Source organism: Thalia democratica, chromosome 9 (assembly GCF_965202585.1).
Source record: "Thalia democratica chromosome 9, ktThaDemo2.hap1.1, whole genome shotgun sequence".
In the NCBI taxonomy this organism is placed as follows: domain Eukaryota; kingdom Metazoa; phylum Chordata; class Thaliacea; order Salpida; family Salpidae; genus Thalia; species Thalia democratica.
This window is the reverse complement of record NC_139173.1, coordinates 16,886,990-16,909,226: the sequence shown is the minus strand read 5'-3', so window position 1 is coordinate 16,909,226 and position 22,237 is coordinate 16,886,990. Positions and strand designations below refer to the sequence as shown.

The window sequence follows — 22,237 nt, the reverse complement described above, 5'->3', positions numbered from 1 at the left end:
TATATCTCTATTTTAAAAGTTTATAGTTTAGGTTATAAGGTTTTGTTTGTGAATTTTTAATTTTAGAATCGAGAAAAAGATTATGAACTAATATACCAAAAACTATGTAACCAATTTTGAATAAATTTATTGTTATATGTAGTTTGATAGACTTTAACACTGTTTGATTTTAGTTAAAAACAAATGTAACTAACTTTTTAATCTTTGTAATGCAGTACTTTGTTTTAATATAAACTATAATTGTAATTAATTTTTTGTAAATTACCAAACGTTTATTTATTTTTTAGTTCATTAAATTGTAATAAGTTTAATGATGGAATTTTTAACATCAAATACTGCGAACGAAGAGAATCAAGCCAGTTTTAAAAATAACTCTAAAACTTGGGAAGAAACAAGAAGAGTTGTTGATGCTTACTTAAAACGAAGTTTAAGTCAAAACACACATCTTGCTACGAATACGCTACATCCAGAAGGTTTTTATAGTTATAATTTTTCTGAAATTTTCAAAGTTTTTTGATTGTATACTTCTAAAATAGACAATAGTAATAATATACAATTAAGTTAGTATACTTTTTTTTTATGCTGAGCGATTTAAAACAAAAGAATGTTTCCACATTTTGCTTCTATACTATTGCAGTTTATTAAGCATATTTTTATAGTGTTATGTTTTAATCTACCTTAGTAATTATTTTAATGCCGTGTTTTATTGAATCTCATTAAGTTATTTTGATTTTATCATGAAATAAAACATTTCTATAATTGGTTTTTTTTTTGATGTAATCTAAGTGTGAAAGTTTTGGTATTGTAAAATCTAACAAATAAATAGTTGAAACAAAAGTTAGAAATGGGATAAAAGTAGTATATTTCTAATATATATCAAGCCAAATTGAAAATTTTTTTGTATGTAGTTTTGTAGTTGAATTTTAAAGTATGAATAGTAGCTTACAGTACAATATTAACCAAGTACAGTAGCAAATTAAATTTGTTATTTTAATAATATTACAAAGTTCTTTAAAACTGTTATTCTTATCAATTATCAAAAACTTGATTACAAGAAACATTTTATAAAACTTTACATATTTTTGTTCAGAATTAGCTTATTAAAGTAACAAGTTAAATTTTTTACAAAGTTGTTTATAATTACTACAATTAAACTTAAACTTTTAGATTATTCATAACAATAATATATTGTTTTTTTTAACAAAAAAACTTAAACAGGTTATCACACACTGAAAAAGAATGGAAAACTTAAAGATGATAGTTCAGTTGAACTTCAAAAGAGCACATCAGATAATTTAACTGATAATCAAGACTTACTTACAAAAAGTGCTCCTCAGACTGAACTTAAATCTGTCTTTAGGGCAGCTTCTAACTGTGATACGATTTGCAAACAACCCTCATCATATTTTAAAAATCTACATGATAAAGCAGCAGCTTTTGACAAGAGCAAAAACTCAGATTCTAGTTTTATAGGAAAAAATGAAAATGGCTATAGTGGTCTTATATTGAATTTGGATACAGATATTCGATGCAGTGCATGTTTTAGTGTTGAATCTCATAGTTCGCGAACTGTCGAAGAAAACCAAAATAATTTAATGAAATATAATTACGCATCAACTGTTAGTATTCAGAAGTTACTGTAAATTAAAATCAGTTTGAAATATTTTTATTCTACTATACAGCTTAGTAGTGATGTAATTTTAAATTAAGATCAATTTTGAATGTATTTATTTTAGAATATTTTATATTTTATGCATGATTAAAAAGATAAATACAGTAATTAAGAAAAATAAGTAAAAGCAAAGTTTTTGTATATATTTGTCAGGATTCAAATGAAGATGTTTTTCAAGAAAAGCCTACTTCTTCAAACCAACGAGTACATAGAAGACCAACAAGTTTTTACAAGGCTATGAACAGACAAAGTTATTTAGATGATAAAACAGTATGTTAAGTTGTTTTTCAAGCCATCAAATAGATTAGATTAGGGACCAGGAAGTTACTTAACTAATTTTAAAAACTGATTGTCAAGCAAAAATTTCTGGCCCTTCATGTATCTTTTAGTTGAAAAACCACAAGTGCAAAACAATCAATACTTAATTAACGTACAATAATAGTTAACAAACAGGCTATAAACTTTAATGCTATTAGATGTTGAAGCTAATTTATTAAAGCTATAGAGGGGGTTGTCAAAACTTCTTTTAAAGTTGATATAATTTTATACATCTTCAACTTATCACCCGTTGGTTTTCCTTGTTTTGAATGTTCAATAAGTTTTTAATTTATAAAACTACAAAGTCGAAAAATTCAATAGGTTGTTTATTAACAGACTAATTAAAAAATGTGAAAAGTACTGTACCATTAATTAAACATGTACTTTTTCCTACAGTTTAAAAAAATCTTTTTTAAACTTTCTCCTTCTAATCTAATTTTATAGTTATTCTTTAATATTTTTTTTTGATTAATTTTATCCAATCTTCAAAGAAAATAAAAAAACACTGAACTGACTACTTTTATTTTTGGTCATAAAATTGTTAGTTTTAATTTTCAAATCTTTACATTAAAAATTTTTAGTTAGTGCAATAAACATTTCCTAAAAAAATGAGGTTAATTGCTTAAAAAGTCATGGAAATAAAGATTATTTATAATTTTTTCGTGGTTTATATAAAATTGGCAAAATAATTATATTTTTTCTATATGTATGTAGTTTAAAGTTTAATTTCTGATTGTATATAAAAAGTTATATGTCATAGAGTTTTTATGCTTTTCATTAGGAATCGTCAGGTCAAGTAAGAAACCTTTTTAATATGATGAAAGAAAACCTATATTTTACAAATATTTTTTAAGAAAAAAAGGAAATAAATTATTATTTAAACATACCCCTAAAATTATTTTAAAATGTTTTTTAAAAACAAAAACGCATTTTATAAAATTAAATAAAACTTTTTGCATTCCTTAGAGCTTTCAAATAAGGGTCAATGTCTGTTTATGTAAAAAAGTTTTAGACCCCTATTTTGACCTTAATATTTTAATAGTTTTTTAACTTTATTTTAGTAGAACTTTTAAAATAGGGCTGTCAACAAAATATTTTTGTTTGGTAATTTTTTTATTAGGCTACCAACATTTGTTAAAAAAATATATATTTTGTAAATGTTGTAATCATATATTACAAATTGAATTGATTTCGAATACTTCAGTTTGTGTTGAACAATTCGTAGATTTAATTTGTTAAACTTTAGACAAACTACGTAATATTAAACAAAACTTCTTATTTTACCAATACTTTAACACAGCAACAAATGAACAATCTACCGCAAGTTTGTCATTCAAAATCAAAAGAAATCAATGGCTCAGCAGAAGACCTTGGTCAAAAGTTAGTTTTTTGTGTAATGAAAGTTTTTATTTTACTCATTTACTACCCTTGTATTTTTTAGAAATCTTTTGTTTTGATACTTTAGGCATGAGTTAGGTAAGTGTAAAAAGTAGCTATAAATCATAGCAATAAACAACATTAATAAAATAAAAAATACTTTTTTTTACTACTAGTATAATTTTTTGTACTTTTTAATGAAAATTTGTTGACAGTAAACTTACAGAAATTAGTTTAATAAATCTTTGAAAACAAAAAAATAGCGTAAGTGTACTAATTTAAACTCTAAAATGTCATAGACTTGTAGAGTGTGTTTGAATTGTAACACCAACGCAAACAGTTTCTTATGGCAATAACAAAAAACAAGTGTATTAACACAAACTGTGTTCTACTGATTAACGTATTCAAGCTTCAAATTAGTTGTTTAATGAGATTACTTATATTAGGATTGCCAAAAAACCTAGTAAACTGGAAAAACTGGGAATTTTACAATTTAGGTAAAAAACCCGGAATTAAAAATTTAGAAAAAAAATCTGTAAAAGCCTTAATTCTAAACATTTTAAAATATAAAATGATAAAATTTTGATTAGATTCGAAAAATCTATCATATAGAATTTCTTTGTATCATTTAGAAATTTATTAACTGTAAATCACACTTAAAGTAGCATTACAGTAACTTTCAGTATCTTTTTATACTTTTTAAGACATATTTTTACTCTAAACTTAATGTTATACAGAAAATTGACAAAAAAACCTGAAGGAAATTTATAAAACTGAAATAAAACCCAAAAAACTTTTGGAAACCCTGTTACCCTTCATTTGTAGCAGTATACTTTCCATAATGACAGCTAAATTTATTTTTACAATAAAATATAAGCTTAATTGCAGAGTTAAATGTATAAAACGTTAAACTAACTAACATAAGTTTAAATTACATTGTTAAGTACTTCAAAATACTAATGTGAAAAAATATTAGATTATAGAAATTTTCTAATAATAATACACATATTATTAGTAATAAAATGATTAAAAGGTTTTTTTAAATTATAACTTAAGTTACCGATAACAGTGTATATATATAAAAGTTTTATAACTAGGAAATTACTCAATATCTTGTCAAAATTAAAATCTAATAAAAGTCATACTTAATATTTTTTAAAATATTTATGTAAGTTGTAAATAACTATTTTTTAAAACGAGTAAAATGTTATTTTATAATAATAATGAAAATAAACTATAAAAAAATAGTTTTTTCATTTATAATATTTACTAAACTTAAGTTCCCCCAAAAATGTTTTTAAATTGTATTAAAATAGAAGGTTAATAATTTTTTTTACTAAGCCCTAAATTGTTCACTGTTACAATTTGTTTTATAGAAGTAAAAACAAAATGTTAAAAGTAGTTTTTTTAATAGCAGTTGAGTGATATTTAGAAAATAAAACTAGATTTGCTAACACGAAAATATAGAGTTTAATTTTACAACATGATAGTAAAAAAATCGTTAACGGTTTTCTATAAGTTACCTTAAATTTTTAACTAGACTAAACAAAGTTGATATGAAAACTTTTTTTTTTTAACTCAAAACCAATATTTATTTATAGTTTAAACTTGAAAAATAAATGAAAAACTATTACTAATATTATACAATTAATAATTTATACAGTAGTTTTAATGTATTTTTTATAGTTGTTTGCTATAAAATCAGCTTTACTAAGTTTGTTTTCTATTGAAAACACATTCAAAATTGCTTTGAAGCAGTGTTACTTTTTATAGCAATAAGCGTTTATCCAAATACGGAATTGATTGTAACAATAGAATACAGCTTTCAAAAGCTTGTCTGCAGTTTTACTGGTCTCAATGATTATATTACGTACATTTCTTTTGTTTATTTATGACGCATTAGCTAAAGGTGGGGTTTCGAATGCTTAAACTATTACAACATTTATTAAAGTTGAAACTATGTTAGTTTTTTAGTTAAATATAAATAAATACGTTTAGATCTTATCAGTAAGTATTAATGTTTTTGAAATTACAAAATAATATTTAGCCAAAAAATAAAAAAAAGTAAATGCGTTTTTTATTTTTATAGCAAAATAAAAGTTGTTTAAATATTTTGTTTATTTTTTTGCATTTTATTTTACTATAATATAAAGTACAAACTTCTAGTTCACTGAATACTTAGCTAATAAATATTTATTAACATTTGCAAAAAAGAAGTTTAATTGGTTCCTTACTTTTCTAAATAATTAATTTCACTGAAAGTGTGGTGAATTTATTGATTTAATTTTACTTCAAAAATAATCAGGCGTTCAAACAAGGACACTAAGTTGTTTATTTTTTCTTTAAATAATAAAAATATTTTTGTTAGAACAAAATTGCTTGTTTGAAAAGGCTTAAAACTATTTCTTTATTCAATTTGTTTGGTATCAATGACAGTTTTAATGTAACCTATAAAAAATTGCATCTGATGTTTTTTTTGACAGAACTATACTTAAAAAAAAGTTGTGAAAAATATAATTTTGAAAGTTTATATGATTTGTAGCTTGGTATTTTAAGCATCGATATTAAGTGAAGTGCTCAATTTTGTATAAGCAAAGGTATACTGTTATAATTTATAAAAAAAAAAATAAAAAAGAAACATACACGAAACAGTTTTAAAAACTGCATTTTGATTATAACATAAGTTAGATATATATATATATATATATATATATAATTATTAATAATTATCTTGAAAATAAGTTATAAAAAGAGTTAATTTGCGTAGTTGATGATTTATTTTACTGTTTACTACAAAAAAACTTCAAAAGTTTTTTTGTTAACTGAAAGTTAACAATTTCGATAACTATATTGTATAATAAATATTAATACTATTTTTAGATCAGAAAAAATACAGTTAAGTTTGCATCAAAAATAATGTTAAATCACTTGTCTTTGTAAATATTTTTTATAACATATTTACATTTAAGTAATATTACATTTGTTTAAATTACGTGAATTAAAAATATATGGTTAAAACCTTTGACGTAACTTTTTAGTTAGTAACTTGTGAAAAGTTTGTATATTACATTTTCATATGGTTTTCAATTGTTTTAACACTTCTTTATTGTGTACGCACGCTGAAGGTAAAAACAAAAAAAAATTAAGAACAACTTCCGTGTATGTATTGAGTTTTATACCTAAATTAATGAAATAAAACTAAGATAAAATAAAATAAAAATAAAATAGTCCTTTAAAACTGACTAAGGTTAAGCAGCTCTATTGAATAAACATTTTTTTTTTCACTAGTACAAAAAATTAATTGTTGCCCACTTAAATATAAAAAGCTTTATCTGCTGTATAAGTAACAAATTAAATTTAAAAACAGGAAATTAAACACTGTAGGGTTTTTAAGCATAAGTCTAAAGAATAATTCAGAAAAATATATTAAAAACTAAGATATTTAAGTCTTTATTTTAATCATAGTTATATGATAAGTTTTTATAATCTCTTTTGTTAGAATTTTTTTTTACTTAAGAGGCAATGAAACTCATAATTTTTGTATCATTAACTAATACGTGACTATCTATAAAAATCTGCTAAAGGTAAAGTATGTATCTATTAAGTTACTTGACATGTCATTCAAAAAAAGATGTGAAAATTAAATATATTGTTTACAACTAGGATTCGGTGTCAAAAAATTGCGATCTTTTCAAGTATAATTTCAAGTGTAATAAAGTAGTAAACTGCACATAACAATATTGCTTATCTATAATATTTAATTTGCACATCTTTATTTAAATAAGCTCTTTACATTTCAGTAAATTGAGCAATCTTTTTTAGTTAAGACAAATAACTATAGAACATAGTTGTTCAAAAATTTTGCATTAGTAAAAAAGTGTTCCTATTTTTTAATTTAAACTAATAAAAAAACGTAAATATGGTTTAAATTTGAACTTTTATCATTCAAAATTTGTGTTTGATTATACAAAAAAAAATCAATTATTATTTTCAGACAATTTCCAGTTTCTTACACGTTTAATTATAATTTTCAAGTGCATTTTCAATAGCCATGTACTCTATCTTAAACAGCCAATTATGTAATTATATTGTTTGCTAAATCTTTAGAATTAAGCTTATAATGTTGTATTTTGTGCTGATTTTTCATAACTTTTAAGTATTGTTTAACTCTGTATTTTAAACTTAAAAATTTTATTGTAGTTATATGACATAACATAATTAGCTGCGAAAGTGTTTGATCACAGGGTTTCAGCTAGTTTTATTCGAAAACAAAGTAAATTATGAACAATTTAAAGTAGTCTTTGTTTTAATATGTTAACTCATTTTTATTTTAATTAACTATCTAAGTTTACTTTTTTATCTTTTTTTTTTTAAAGCTAAATTATATTGCATAAATTTAATGATAAAATATAGACTTTATTTTACCTATTATCTTTAAACTTGTAATATTTTGAAAACTTTTATTTTCTTTACGTGTTTGAATTTTAAAATCATCTGAATTTATAAAAAAAATATCTATTAAAGCAGAAACTTTACATAATTATAAAAAATGCTACACGCAAATGATTTAAATTAAATTGATAAAGACCTACAATTTCCAAGAAAATTGCTAAAAAACTGTAGGAGGAAATAAATTTTTGGCGAATTAATCTTCTTTTTTTTTAGTTTGAACCTTACTTAAAAATATATATAGTTTGTTCAGTTTTGATTGTTTATATACCAAAACTACATTGTTATTTTTATTTGTATATCTCTCTAAGAATTTAGTTACTAAAATAAAGTTTACAAAATATGACCATTTTTTTAGAGCAAAATTCTGACTATCCTACGGCCTTAAAAGTATTTATAAGCTAATGTAGAAATTTAAAAAAAAGTTGCTATAGACTTAAGAGTTTTCCATTTACTTAAACTAATTTTAAGTTCTAAATCATAGTGTAAACTATTAAAAAAGCACTATTTTTCCGAAGGAAACTGCAGAAAAGAAAAAAAAATTGCAAGTTCCTAAAGTCTTGTAATATTATACATTATTAATATTCAGTTATTTACATTACCCTAATATTTAAATTAGCGTTTATTTGAATTGTATTGGTATACCTTTTAAACTTATTGTTTTTAAATATTAGTAGTCTCTGTATAAAGTTTCAATATACAGCTCCGTAAAAAAGCTAAGATTTTTTGCTTGCTTTAGTTAGATAAGGCTATTTGTGAATAACTAACTTAAAATAAAAATACTTTTTTATTAATATAATTTTTTTTGGAGTTGTACTAAATAAAAACTATGATTATGCATACAAAATGTAGTAAATTTTATCAAGAAAAAAAAAAAACGACACTATATGCAGTTTTTTATTGCTATTCTATCAAGTTTAAACTTAAGTTATAATCAGAGTTTAAAGAATGCAGTTTTGTAAAAAATTCTTAAATAACTAGTATATTTAAATATTTATATTTAAATAAGCTCTTTGCATCCCAGTAAATTAAGCATTCTTTTTTAGTTAAGGCAAATAACTATACAATTAAATAACTAGTAAAAAAAATGTATAGCTATTTGAGTTAATATTAAAAGAATAAGTTAATAAAAGTTTTATTAAATAAAGTTGATTGATTTTTGGTATTTAACTTCCGTGTTGTTTTTTAACAATAAACCACTAAAACTATAGTACTTGCTAAATATAGCATTTATAAAAGAACCCTCTCTATACTTCAACTCTAAAGTTGTTTTCACTTATTTATTTTAAAAGTTGCATTTATTATCATTTGTTTATAAGTAACTAACTTCCAATAATTTCTTACGTCGTCATTAAATATAGCATACCACAAGCAAAAATTTAGTATAAGCTAAGACTGTATAGTTATGACTATAAATAGTATACTAAAAAATAATTACTTTTATTAAATGAAAATACCAAGTAATTAGTTGTGATCGATAACCTAATAACTTAAGCGTGTTTTGTGTCAAAGTTTCTTAAATAGTTAAATTGCAAGACTATCAAAATTTATATTAGTTAATTAACTAATTTAGAATTTGGAAGAGCGTTTTACAAAAACATATAACTCGTGTACTAGCTATTCAACTCTGTATTTTCCCTTACAGTTACTAAGGGTATTTAACCTTTTTGAAACTCGCAAGATTATCTTTAATGACCAATTATAGACCAATTTAATACTCATAATTCAATATATGCGCGCAACAATAAAAAAGAACAAAATTTACTGCAATGGCAAAACCGCACTGCAAACAGATTTCAAACAATACTACTTTAATACTCGAGTTGTATACTTCTTTAAAATGTTATTAGATTAACCGAACGCTTCGAATCAATCACAGCCACGTAAAAAGTGTCGATTTTCCATGAAACGTGCCCGAGCGAGTAATTGTTTGTGGTGATGAATTTATTTGACAGCTGAAAGAGAATTTTTACATATTTTTTAAAAACTTTATAATCTGTTATTTATTTTAAACGATTTTTTTTCTCTATTTACAAGTCTATTGATTGATAATTGAGTATTGCTCATTAAGCGTTTAATCAGTTATTTTTTACAAAAGAAAACTTTTAATTAATTTGATAGAACTTTTCTCAAGTATCAAGTTAATCATCAAGTCCCACTTTAGTTTCACTAAATTTTTCGGCAGCAAATTATAATATCTTTTTTTCTATAGTTCGGTTCCTTTTCAGTGTTTGTTGTGTTTTATTTTGACGACGGTTGTGACTAGGAAAGAGTGCATCACATGCTTAGCGTTGGCGAACAATAGAAAGTGTTAAGCAGCAGAATAAACAGTCGCCGAAACTCAAGTGTTTAAAGCATGCTGCCTACACAAAGACTGTTTAAGCTACTTTGTTGTCTTTCTTAATTTTACATTACCTCACCATTTATCTAGTAATTTTTTTTTGTAAAAATTTCTGTCGTTGAGTATTGATATTAATGTACATTGTACAACCTTGTTCTTTAAGTTTTAGTTGTGTTATTGTTAGTTTTATTAAGTATGAGTGTTGTACATTATGTTTTCATTTTCTAAAATTTTATATCTTGCAGATAAAGCTTCTAGATCTAAATATATTTTACTTCATATATAAATTATGAAGCATTCTATTTACAGATTAGTACTTCTAGGTAAATTGTAATTAACATAACATATAGTTATCGAGTTTCACATAAACTACGCAAATTAGAAACTTTCCAGATTGAATATAACGTAAGCATACTATGTAACAGTTAAAGTGGGGTCACACTCTTCCATATGCTCCAACCGACTTTTCTAAACAGCATATGATTAAAATATTGCAATCCGCATTGTATTCCAAGATAGATGTCAGACATCACTTGCCGCGATCGTTTTGTGTCAATATTAATAGAGCAGCTTATAACGTTATTGTTTGATTTGAGCACGTGTTATTATATTTTTATAACGGCTGAGATTGACGAAAAACAAAACAGAAATTTTTTAATTCGTTTTTTAGGTTGTGAGTATTTTGCACTAAGGTCTTGTAAAACTTTGACCTTGCATGACTTTTAATTTGTGAACAGTGTTAAAGCTTACAGTACTTAGTTGCTAATTATATAATTTGTTTAATTTTTTGCAGTGTTTAGTTTTGTCTTGTGACAAAAGTAAATGTTTTCGTGTGCCACGTGCGAAGGAAACCGTCGGAGCTGCTGTTTCATTGTGTACTTAAGCAGCAACTAAACAATAAAAACTAGAGAAACTCTTACGTTTAAAATTTATTATGATATTAAATTAATAAACAAATAAAGTTTAAATATAAACTAAGTATTCTTTAATAGTGTTTAAATAGTAATTTTGATGCTTAGTTACTTATCTAGTGCTTTTCGGGATACCTTTGATAGATTTATTAATTGACACTTTACTAAATTTTCTCTTAAAATTATTGTATAACAAATAAAGAAATAATTTGTACAACTAACTTATTTTTGTTAATATAAGAACTAAAACTTAACAGATCTAACTATTAAAATATATAGTTTTTAATAGGTTTTAGGGTTTAGGTAAATCAGAGAGGTTGATTAATTTGCAAAACCCTTTTTAAACTTCTCTAAAAAAAGTTCGGAATAAAAATTGCAATTTAAAAATATTACTTTGATTACTTTATGCTCGCTTTTTGATGATCTTATTATAAAATTTTAAAATAAACAGCGTATTTAGAGAAATGTATTGAAATCAGAGTAGTTATATATTTATGCTAAATAAAGGTACTTTTAGGGAACTAAGCATAAAAGGTTCTTGAAACTTAAGATATGATGTTATTGATAAAACTTATATTTTTGGTAGGTTTTAACAAAGAATATTAAATATGCTTAATAAATGACTTATTAAGTTTATCAACTGAAATTTTAGTTACGTATATTAGAAGTTAAAATTGTTCTTCGCTAACTATTTCTTACAATACTAAATTTTTCATCACAATAAGTTGCAAAATGATATATTACAGTAAATATTTTGTGGTTTTATATACATTCATCGATTTGTTGTAAAAGTTTAGTTTTTAAGAAACTATTTATTTTAAACTAATTTAAAAAATCATTGTAGAAAAACTTAAGCTTGATTTTATGTTTGATCAAAAAATGATCATGTAGCAAATATTTTATTATTTGTGCTGATAGTCTACATTATAAAAAAAAAGTTTTCTTTCGAACAAATTCAGAAATATAAAACAGTTTTAAAGATTCATACGTTATAATAACTTAACACGTTTTTAGAATGTTTCTTTCACCTACTATTAATTTATTTATATAATAAATTAAATAAGTTGGTAAATTTAAATAAATGCTAAGTTCACTGTTTCAAGTAACTATTTCTTATGTGTACGTTTTTAAAGGAACAAATTTCTGTATTTAGGTTTTAACTTAGTTATACTTACAGAGCTAAAATAACTATGTGTTTTTTACTAGGTTAAAAGTAAACACTATGATAATTTTGTCAATAAATATTTACTAAGTCGAATACCTACCAACGCATGCAAATAATAAGTAATAACATAGGTAATTCTGGCTCTTTGTAGTAAGTTTTATTGGTCTTTCGAGGAAGTTGTAGTCTTATATTTCATAATCTCATGTGTGAAGTTTGAATTCATATATTTAATCTGACTCTTTATTGCAAATTAATTTTTTTTTTATACTGCTATTGAGTTAACTTGCAATGCTGCATTTAAGTTGTTGCGATTTTTTGCTACTTTCCTTATGCAATGAAAATTTATTTTAGCAGTAGTTTTATTTTAGCTTAGTGTCCTTTCAATAGTTCCTAATTAGCCGAAAATTTTTATTTCTTAAAATATTACTTTCAACTGTTAGTATTCATCTTAATTTGTTCATATAAATTAGTTGTTTACCCCCAATTTTGGTATTCAAATTAAAAAAAATAATAATCATATGGAGTATTTAAAAATTTTATAGTTAACAATTGAAATTTAAAATAAAGTTTGAAATTATTTCTTAAGTTTCAAAACGTAGTTTTCATGAACTAAGGAAGATTGGCTATTTATTTATACATAATAGATATTATTTATTTTCAAATAATTAAATATTAAAGCTATAAATAAAAGTAGATATTAGTTAATAAAAACTTCATAAAATCTAATTTTTATTTAAAAAAATCATAAGTACTACTCGTTAGCTAATCCTCTATTAGGTTTTTTAGTTTTTTATAATATAGTTTTATTAAAATTAACAGAAGTGTAATTTCAGTGAATGCTCATATTTTTTGTTGTACTTTTCTACTTTTAGCTTGAAAACAATAAATTGGTATTTTATTCTGCAATTGCTTTAAAAAATAGCAGATGTAAGAAATATATTTTTGTTTCGAAACATCGACTTTCAAAGGTAATAACTGTAAAGGCGTTTGAAATAAGTTTAGGTATAAAGTTATGCAACAGAAAATTAAGGATAGTTATTAATTCAAAGTCGAAAAAGGCTAAACTTCAACCCAGGTTGACTGTAATGTTTAATTGAGAGAGAAGGACTATGAGAGAATTAAAAGAAATTATTGGTATATAAAATAATAGCAGCAATAAATAAAAATTATTGTCACAAGTTACCAACAAAGTGATATTGATGTATTATAGTAATATTGTTTTATTTAAAGACTTTTAAAGATGTATATAGTAATTTATTCTTTTTTAAAACTATAGTATATTAGTCTGATTGGTTAGATATCAAAAGTTTTTAACGTAACCTAATGTTTTATTTATACGTGTTTGTTAGTTTAACTATATAAACTTTAGTGAAATAGCTTAGCTCAGTATCAAATGGTTGATCATTTTGTTGTTATTCACTCATTTGATAAATATCCTTATTTCATTATCAAACTTTTGGAAAAAAACACTTTTATAAAATTCTCGATCGTACCAAAAAGTTTTGAGGTATGTTGATTTTGGTTTTGATTAACTTTAAATAATTAAGATGTTTAAATTAATAAACATTTTCACAGTACTCTTTCTTTATTAAACTAATATATGTTTCTGTGGGTTAACAAGTTGACTAACTTCAACGGAGCTTTGTAAAAAAATAAAGTTTTTGATATTTAAATTATCTAGCATATTACAACCAGACTTTAATTTTTAAAGATGATGCTTATGTAACTTGTTCTGCTATTGAATATTTCTACATTTGGCTTAAACTTCGAGTAAAAATAGGTATTAACTTACGAGTAAAATAATGTAAACAAGTTTTGACTTAAGAAAACTTATGTTATCTTTGTTTATATGTTTATTTACGTAGATATATAGTTTAGGATATACATGTGACTTTCTAAGGTCATAACAGTTTGCATGCTAATATTTATTTGCATTGGTGTGACTCTTTGTTAGTTTTGTGAATACACAATTAAGCGCTATAATTAATAATGACCTAGCCAATTAAATATAACCAAGTTCAGTGAGCATATTAAACATGTGTCCGCCAGAGAGCGTACTTGAACATTGTTTCGTATTTTAATCGCTAAATCCGGTAAAAAAATGTATTGCAATATATTAATATGTTGTGATGTTTTATAATTTTAAAACTAAATGTTTTGTTAAACTTCTAAAATATGTAGTAGAACAAGTTAATGTTTTAGGTCTAAGTAATTTTGTTTTTACAATTAAGTTATAAAAGTGCTTATTTTAATCTATAAAACTGTTTCTGAAGTAGTTTTTCACAGTATGACAACAAAAATTTATATGTTTAACAATGAAAACTACAAAGATTAGAGTTTCTAATTCATAGAAACATGTATTTTTATCTACTGTCTGTATGTAAACGAACAATGTAATCTTAATTAAGTCAGAAATAAAATAATTCATATCTATCATAGACAAAATATTGTTATTTATATTATACTGTATAAAAATGTTAAGTAAATTTCTATAAAAAACTGGTTTAGACATTTTTTGATAAAATTTTTTATGATGTTTTGCCGTATTTAAGGAATCTAAAATTAAGGTAATAAAGGAAATTAAAAGATCTTACAAAGGTTTTTGTAATAAAATCGTACTGTCGTGTTTTTATGGTATAACATTTTTTTATTTGGTTTATCTTTGTGTTTATAAAGTTGTTTAAAAAATATATTGCTCAAGCAATTAGTTTTAAATTTTGATAGTTGCGTAATAGTTAAGAAAATTACATATAACTTTATATTTAATTTTTTTTTATATGAAGTATTTTAATCATAACGAAGTTTCTTTAAAATCATTTAAGACAATTATACTTAACAGTATGCAGTCGCGACCACTATTAAAGGAATCGGTTAAAAACATAGAAGTTCAAATTCGATCATCTGCGAATAAAAGCTCCTTGCCTGGTAATGTCAGCAGAAATTTCTGTGAAAAACTAAAGAGACTTCTACTTCATCCACCTTCGTACAAAAAGTTTGTTTGAAAATGATTAAGCTTTATATATGCAATAATCTTTTATACTTTTTTCATATTTAAGTTTGTATAAATTTTGTAAGTTTAATTATTTTCTACCTTTTAAACTTAACGTATGTTCTGTTTTGCTGTATAAAGAATATCATGTTTTAGATAGTTTTGTTTCTTTTAGGAAAAAGAATAAGTCTAAGAAGACATTAGACAAAAAAGAATCAAAAAGTTCTGCTCAAATTCAGCCGTAAGTTATAGTTATACAATATACACCAGTTGTAAGGTAGCATTAAAATTTTTGTTTGTTATATTCTGATGTGTATTTAAAATTGTTTAACTGTATTTTAAGTGATGAAGAAAAAACCACTACAAAGAAAAAAACAAAAAAGAATATGAAACTGTTTCGTTCTTGGTCTATAAAACCTCAAAATCGTACTAAACAATCTCCAAAAAACGTTAGTTTTTAAATTTTTGTTATACATCATTTTATTGAATAGTATAGATATAGATAAATTTATTTTATACAGAAGAAAAATGAAAAAAGTACATTGGAGAATAGCTTACACGAGAAAAAAACATCAAAGTAAGTGATTGTTGGACAAATTAATTAAAACTTTTAAAATATAACTTTTTATTTAAATTAATAATATCTTTAAAGTGAAAAAGGAAAAGAATGTCAAAAACAGAAAACTGTCTCAATAAATGAGCAAAGGTTGTTGTAAACAATATTGGATATGTCTTAAATTGATACTACTATGCTTCAATTTATTGGTGTTACGTAATTTGTATTTTAAAAAGTATTTTGAACAGTGCCCGATTAAACCGACCGCAAAACTTGGAAGTTTTAAAAAAGAAAAACAAATTGAAGAACTTAATGGGAAATGAAAGGCATCGAACAATATCAACGACTTCAACGAACTCTCACTCTAGCTGCCCTTCCATCCCGTCAGCTGTCGATTCTATTTTTTCCAATAAAAAAATCCACGAAGCCCGCATTAACAACGAGTCCAGCCCCAGTAAATTCAAACCTCTTGTGAGTTGCCTGTACTGAATTGATATGAGTTTAATTTTAATGTTATCAGTTTGTCTTTAAAATAATAATAATTAAAAATATCGTGATTATGTCACAAAACAGAAACTTATTATGGTGCAGTAAATTCAAATTAAAAAATCATTAAATTGAAAAAAGTTTAAAATATGACCTTAAAATTTTATAAAAGGTACATATGGTAATATTTAGTGTGAATTTTTATATATTATTTTGATAATTTATTTTAACATTATAAAAAATGACAAAAAAATAAAATATAAACTTTATTATAATCATCGTAAATGTTATAATTTATTGTTTAATACCATGAAAATTAAAAATTACGCTTTCTTATATTTTTCAAGGTAACAGAAAGGATGGTGTTGTTAAAAAAATATATTATGTATATACTGTTCTAATAAAATTTTAAACCAAGAATAAATAGTAGTTATGATTAAAAATAATAATTAGAGTTAATTTTACAGAAAAGGCATCAAACTAGCGTGCAAAACGAAGACAAACACCAGGTTAAAATCAACAGAACATCCTTGTCATTTTCACATGGCGACATCAACCGGTTAAAATATGATGAAATTGCTGAGGCTCTCGAAAAAATATCTCTCCAATTTAATAGACAGATACATTCAATGTAAGAATAAAAACTACATATAGCTAGATTAAAAAAAAATAATTTAGAATGCCTATAAAGTTTTTTTTTTGTGTATAGAATATGTTTTTACACTAAGAAAGTCAACAAAACTTATATGTTATTTAGAGCACCAAGTTAACTTATAAAGTGAAACTACTTTTTTGTAATTAAAATTATTTTACATGTACTGTACACTAAGCCGAATATATATTAGAAATACAATTTGCTTAGTTTAATCAGGTCCTCGTCACCTATGAGTAGAATTGATGCAACAAACTGGGATTTAAGCTCAAATGACACGGTGAGTTTAATAGTTGTTTAAAAAATTATCAGTTTTATGTATAATTTATTACCTGCCTTATATTAAAATGTTTGTTTTTTTTGTGCTTAATCATATAGAAATACTTAGTTAAGATTTAAGAAAAAAAAGAAGACTAATAGCAAAGAACACATTTTTTATAACCTCGTTGTAATTGTATTGTTTTATGTTATTTAATTTACTTGCAAAATACTTAAATACAATATTTTCTGTAAGATTTCCCGTTGTTCATCGATGCAAACCACGAACACGTCACCTGAGCACAACGTCATCATCTCCTCGCCTCACAGCGAACACCAGAACAATTTCAAATCCACAAATTCACTTCTGGTTCCTGGAGATGCCAACTTTGTTGCACATGGTCCCAGTAGACCATCAACTGCGGGACCTTCGCCAGCCACTACAATAAGAAGCAGGTCGGTTGCAATCCATTAAAAGTCATTTTCTTAACTTGATTATTTTTAACTGTATTTTTTTTTATTTAGTTTGTAGCTTGTGCTTTACAATAACCTAGCGAGTTTATTCAGGTCGCTTCGTCGCCACACGCACTTCACCGCACAATCTCCGTTCGCAAGCAATCGGGTTGTTGACAGTCTTGCGCAAGAAGATGACTTGGACACAGTCGATGCGCTGCCAACCCCGGAGGTTCACATCACGATAACAGTAAGCTAGACATGCGGATGACCTGTTAAAATTTTCCGTTACTCGTCACGTGTGTGCAAGTTGTTGTTATCCAAGCATGTAAAAAATATTTGTTGTAATCTGGTTTTTTATTATGATTTTTCTGTTTATAAACCTAAGGTTAGATTTGGTCACCTGAAAAGGGTAGTTTTTTTTTTGACTAAAAGCTTATGTATTTGAAGTTACTGTTTCAGTTACGAAACTAGTAAAAATTCGAAAAGTAGGTTTGTAATATAAATAAACAGAAGTATTACTTATTTGAAATTTTTTAATAAAAAATAATTTAATAAATTTATATAATCAAAAAATCATGAAACTTAATTTTATAGAACTGTGCTGTCCTTTATTTAATAAATTATCTGGCTCAAAATTTCCTTAGGTGTCAAGGACAGTTTAGTACTATTGTTAAGAAAGTGTTTTAAAATTAAATTTGTGTAAGATACATCACTCCCGCCCTGAAAATAAGTTAATTATTGTTATTATTGCACACATGTGACTTGTAAAAACTTCGTGACTACTCTGCATGTTTGGCTCAGTGTTGTCTGTTTCCTGTTTTTTATTTTGATTCCTTTTTTTCAAATAGTTTATAAAGAAACTGCGTAACGTCTTTGTTGTAGTGTAATGTTTGTAAACTGTTCATGCTAATGCGGTTTTTACTAGGTGATTTGTGTTTCTACTTATCATCAAAAACAAGTTATGGAGGTTTACAAACAGCATTAACAATAAATTACTATAGTTAAAATAAAACTCTTAAGTTATATTTTTCGATGTTTGAAACATTTCTTTTTGTTAGTTGAAATAAAGTTTATTATTTTACTATCAAAACAGAAGCTTGCACTAAATTAATTATCAACTTAGAAATGTTGTTAAAGTTAAAATTATCTTTTATTACATTTGATTTATAAATTAAGACATATATCTATTCAATTGATTTTAAATTAATAATTAGTTTACAATCTCAAATTTTACTTTTTGGACTTGTATAATAAAATGAAATATTTTAGTTTTGTTGTGTTTTTTAGATGAGATTTTAAACGGTTATTTTATATTGAAAGACTTGTATACAGTAAGTATATTTTAGAAATAATAAAGTAGTTTTAGATTATATTATAAGTTTTCATTATTAAAAAATCTGTTATTTGTAACTTAGTTTTAAATATTATATATAACTATAGGTCCTATTCTGATTTTTTTCATGCAATTTAGAACACCATAATTAATCAAGCATACATGATAATACGCAATAAGCGTAACAAACGATTTCGCGTACAAGCTACAAATTTATCAATGTTAAGAAATGTTGCTATTAAAGGCGCCACCAGAAGACAGCAAACCTGACGATGAACTTCCACTCGACTCTGACGTTCCTTCAACTTCTACTGGCATCACTCGCCAGCCGTCCATTGACGAGGACCAGCTGGTCAAAATGCTCGTTCAAGCGCTGATAGAGCGAGGCGATCAGTATGAAAGGAGCCTTAACGTGAGTTTATTTTTGTTTTTGTTCTTTTATTTATGGATTTTTTTGGTTTTCTAGTAAACTTTATGTTTTGAATACAGCTAGCAAGTGGTTTCGATCAACGTCGACATGTTGCTAATTACCTCGGAAGTGTTACGTACCACACTTTTCACAACATTGCCGGAAGATTTGTCACGAATGTAACGCAACTAGTACAAGGTGCTACATCAAGACACCCGGAAATTCTACCTGTAATAATTCAATTTTATACCAAATAAACTTAATGTACTAGTTTTTATCAATATTTTCACGCGTTCTGATAATGAAGCAAATAAATATTATTTTTTTTTCAAACAGGTCGTCGTTGCTTTTAACATGATTCGAGTAATGACAGATTTTGCAAGTACTGAATCAACGAGGCAGAACATGGACCACATACTCGACCTGTCAACTCGATATTTGACGCAGTTCGTCACTTCGCTGGGTAGTTCTTGGGTAAGTTTAATATTTTCAAAATAAATTGTTAATTTGTTGCTTTAAAGACTTTATTATTCTTTATATTAATAGTTTCAAACAAAAAATCTTAATTTTATTAACAGCAAACGCTCCAGAGTTATTTGACTGAAACCCAGCAAGATCTAGAAAGAGGCACCGACTTGAGTATGGCGTCCTCTAGTGTTGATATTCCTGCTGATAGTCAAGCTGCATTGCAACAAACATACGAAAGTGAAGTTGACTAAAATGTACCAAATTTCACTGGAATTACAAACTAGCTGTCTGTAGAAGTTGAATTGTAAATGTTTCACGAAATGAATATTTTTGTTATAATTTTTTTCATAATTTCAATGAATGAAAAAAAAATGAGTTATTAGTTTTGCAATAGTTGGAAACATATAGAAAAATAAGAATCATTTGTAACTGTTAAAAGTGCCTTAAAACTGTTAATTTAACCATTTTTTTAAATTTAAGTTAAACTAAATAAGGTTTAAAAATTGTGTAAGAAAATAAAGTATGTAATTTAAGCTGACAAATTGTTGATATTTAAATTCGAATAACTGTTATGAATAAAGTATAGTTTAAAAATATCACTAGTGAAAATTAAGCTTTCTTAATTTATTATATTAAGTTATTAACTTTTTGAAATATTTATTGTTATTCATGTATTTTATGAACCTTATCGAAAGTTTTTTTTTTATCGTTTGTAGATACAATAAAGTTTTATCTTTTAATAAATAAGGTTTTATTTTTTACAATATTCTTTTTGAGTTTGGATTTATGTTTTTATATTGCTTTTACAAAAGTTCACATCTTGTTAAAGTTTTTATAACAAATGGATTTTAATTTTGAAAATTTAAATTTTTTACTACCAGTTTTTACTTAACAGTTGGTGCAAATTGAAAATTCTTCAAATTTCATTCTAATGTCAATACAATTGACTTCTTCAAATTGTTTTTAATTTTTAAAAACTTCTCATTGAGTTGTTTCTGCTGCAATAAAAAATTACTATCTTCAAGAACTAAAAATTTATACCAAACTGTATAGTTCAATTAAATATAAGTACCTTAATTGAGCTTAACGTCGATAATTTTTTGCTGCTTTAGTGTGATTCTACAGTTTAATCATGCTCTTTCAGTTTCAATCATAAGTTGAATAATTAATAATTTGACTAATTAAAATCGCCAAAAAATAAAACTCTCAAAACTTCTACTTTTAATCTTGCACTAAAGTTTAGTAAATAAAAAAGAAATTTTTAAGTTAAGAGGTGTTATTGTTTGTGTACATGAAGTTTTTTTCCTGCCTTTTGTTTTCTTTTGCTTTAAAAGTTAAATTTTGTTGAATTGTTTTTAATTTTTTGTTATATGCAGTTAATAAAGAACTTCTACATATATATGCTCTTGTATAGTTTTAAGATTTCAAATATTTTTATTTTGTCTTTGAAAATGTCAATAAATACAGAATATAAATTATTGGAAAAATTACAGCGAAAAAAACTGTCGGTATTTTGTATTAATTGAACTAAAAACAAGGTTGCCACTTTACCTGGAAACCTGGAAAACAGTGGAATTTGAGAAATTTTGAAAAAAACATGGAATTTTGTTTAAAAAACCTGGAATTTTTAATAATTTAACATTTTCTGTTGTAAAATTTTGATTTGACACAAAAAATCTATCATATAATTAAGATTTTTTGTCATCATCAAAAAATGTTTTTATCAAAAAACACATTTATAGTAACTTTACAGTATCTTTTCAATATTTTTATACTACTTAACACAGTTTTTAAAAAAGAAATTTTGAAAACCTGGAAAAAAATTTGAAAAAACGAGTGGCAACCCTGTAAAAAGCTACTTCTTAAATAAGTTGATTGATTTTAAAAACCAATGTTTTTATTTGTCTTTTACTTAACATCTAAGTTTAGATTTTTAAAATTAGTTAAAAAATACAAGTAGCATTATTTATAAAAATATATTTGAGCGATCCATAGGTTTATTTATTTTATTATTTAGCAATTGGTAATGCAATGTTTTCTTAAACTTTAAACTGCTTAAGTATTGTAAATAAATGTCTTTAACTTAAATATATTATTTACTTAAAAAGTTTAATTACTTTTTATTATGGTATCTATGCAAAATATACAAAAACTAAGCGATTGTTCAACAACTAATACCATAAGATATGTTATAGTATTTTTTTTTCACTCTAGAAAAGTTTATTAGTTATTTGATAATATAAATGATTTTATAAACATTTATTTTGAACCTGCTCTGAACTAAGCTACATAAAAAAAAAACTAATGAACGACAGTATAAAATACACCATTTCTAGAATGTGTGTTTAACTCACAAAAAAAAAAAAAAAACATTTAAATTAGATTTTTGTTTTATTT

General features: G+C 24.5%; 1 protein-coding gene across 4 annotated transcripts; it reads left to right on the top strand.

Moving 5' to 3' along the window:
- Positions 1 to 292: 292 nt before the first annotated feature.
- LOC145844047 (uncharacterized) lies at positions 293 to 20,435 on the top strand. Of its 4 annotated transcripts, none has more exons than XM_082951380.1 (18): positions 293 to 473; positions 1,219 to 1,619; positions 1,826 to 1,942; positions 3,291 to 3,370; positions 15,073 to 15,225; positions 15,398 to 15,463; positions 15,566 to 15,671; positions 15,744 to 15,799; positions 15,875 to 15,928; positions 16,027 to 16,249; positions 16,732 to 16,895; positions 17,136 to 17,196; positions 17,431 to 17,630; positions 17,742 to 17,859; positions 19,208 to 19,375; positions 19,453 to 19,602; positions 19,709 to 19,846; positions 19,951 to 20,435. In XM_082951380.1, the coding sequence occupies exons 1-18, from the start codon at positions 311 to 313 to the stop codon at positions 20,089 to 20,091; spliced, it is 2,559 nt and encodes an 852-aa protein (XP_082807506.1). In that variant the 5' UTR covers positions 293 to 310; the 3' UTR covers positions 20,092 to 20,435. The 4 variants fall into 4 exon arrangements, with proteins under 4 accessions (XP_082807506.1, XP_082807505.1, XP_082807507.1 ...); XM_082951379.1 differs by having other exon boundaries at positions 17,127 to 17,196; XM_082951381.1 differs by lacking the exon at positions 15,875 to 15,928 and having other exon boundaries at positions 17,127 to 17,196.
- Positions 20,436 to 22,237: the final 1,802 nt, after the last annotated feature.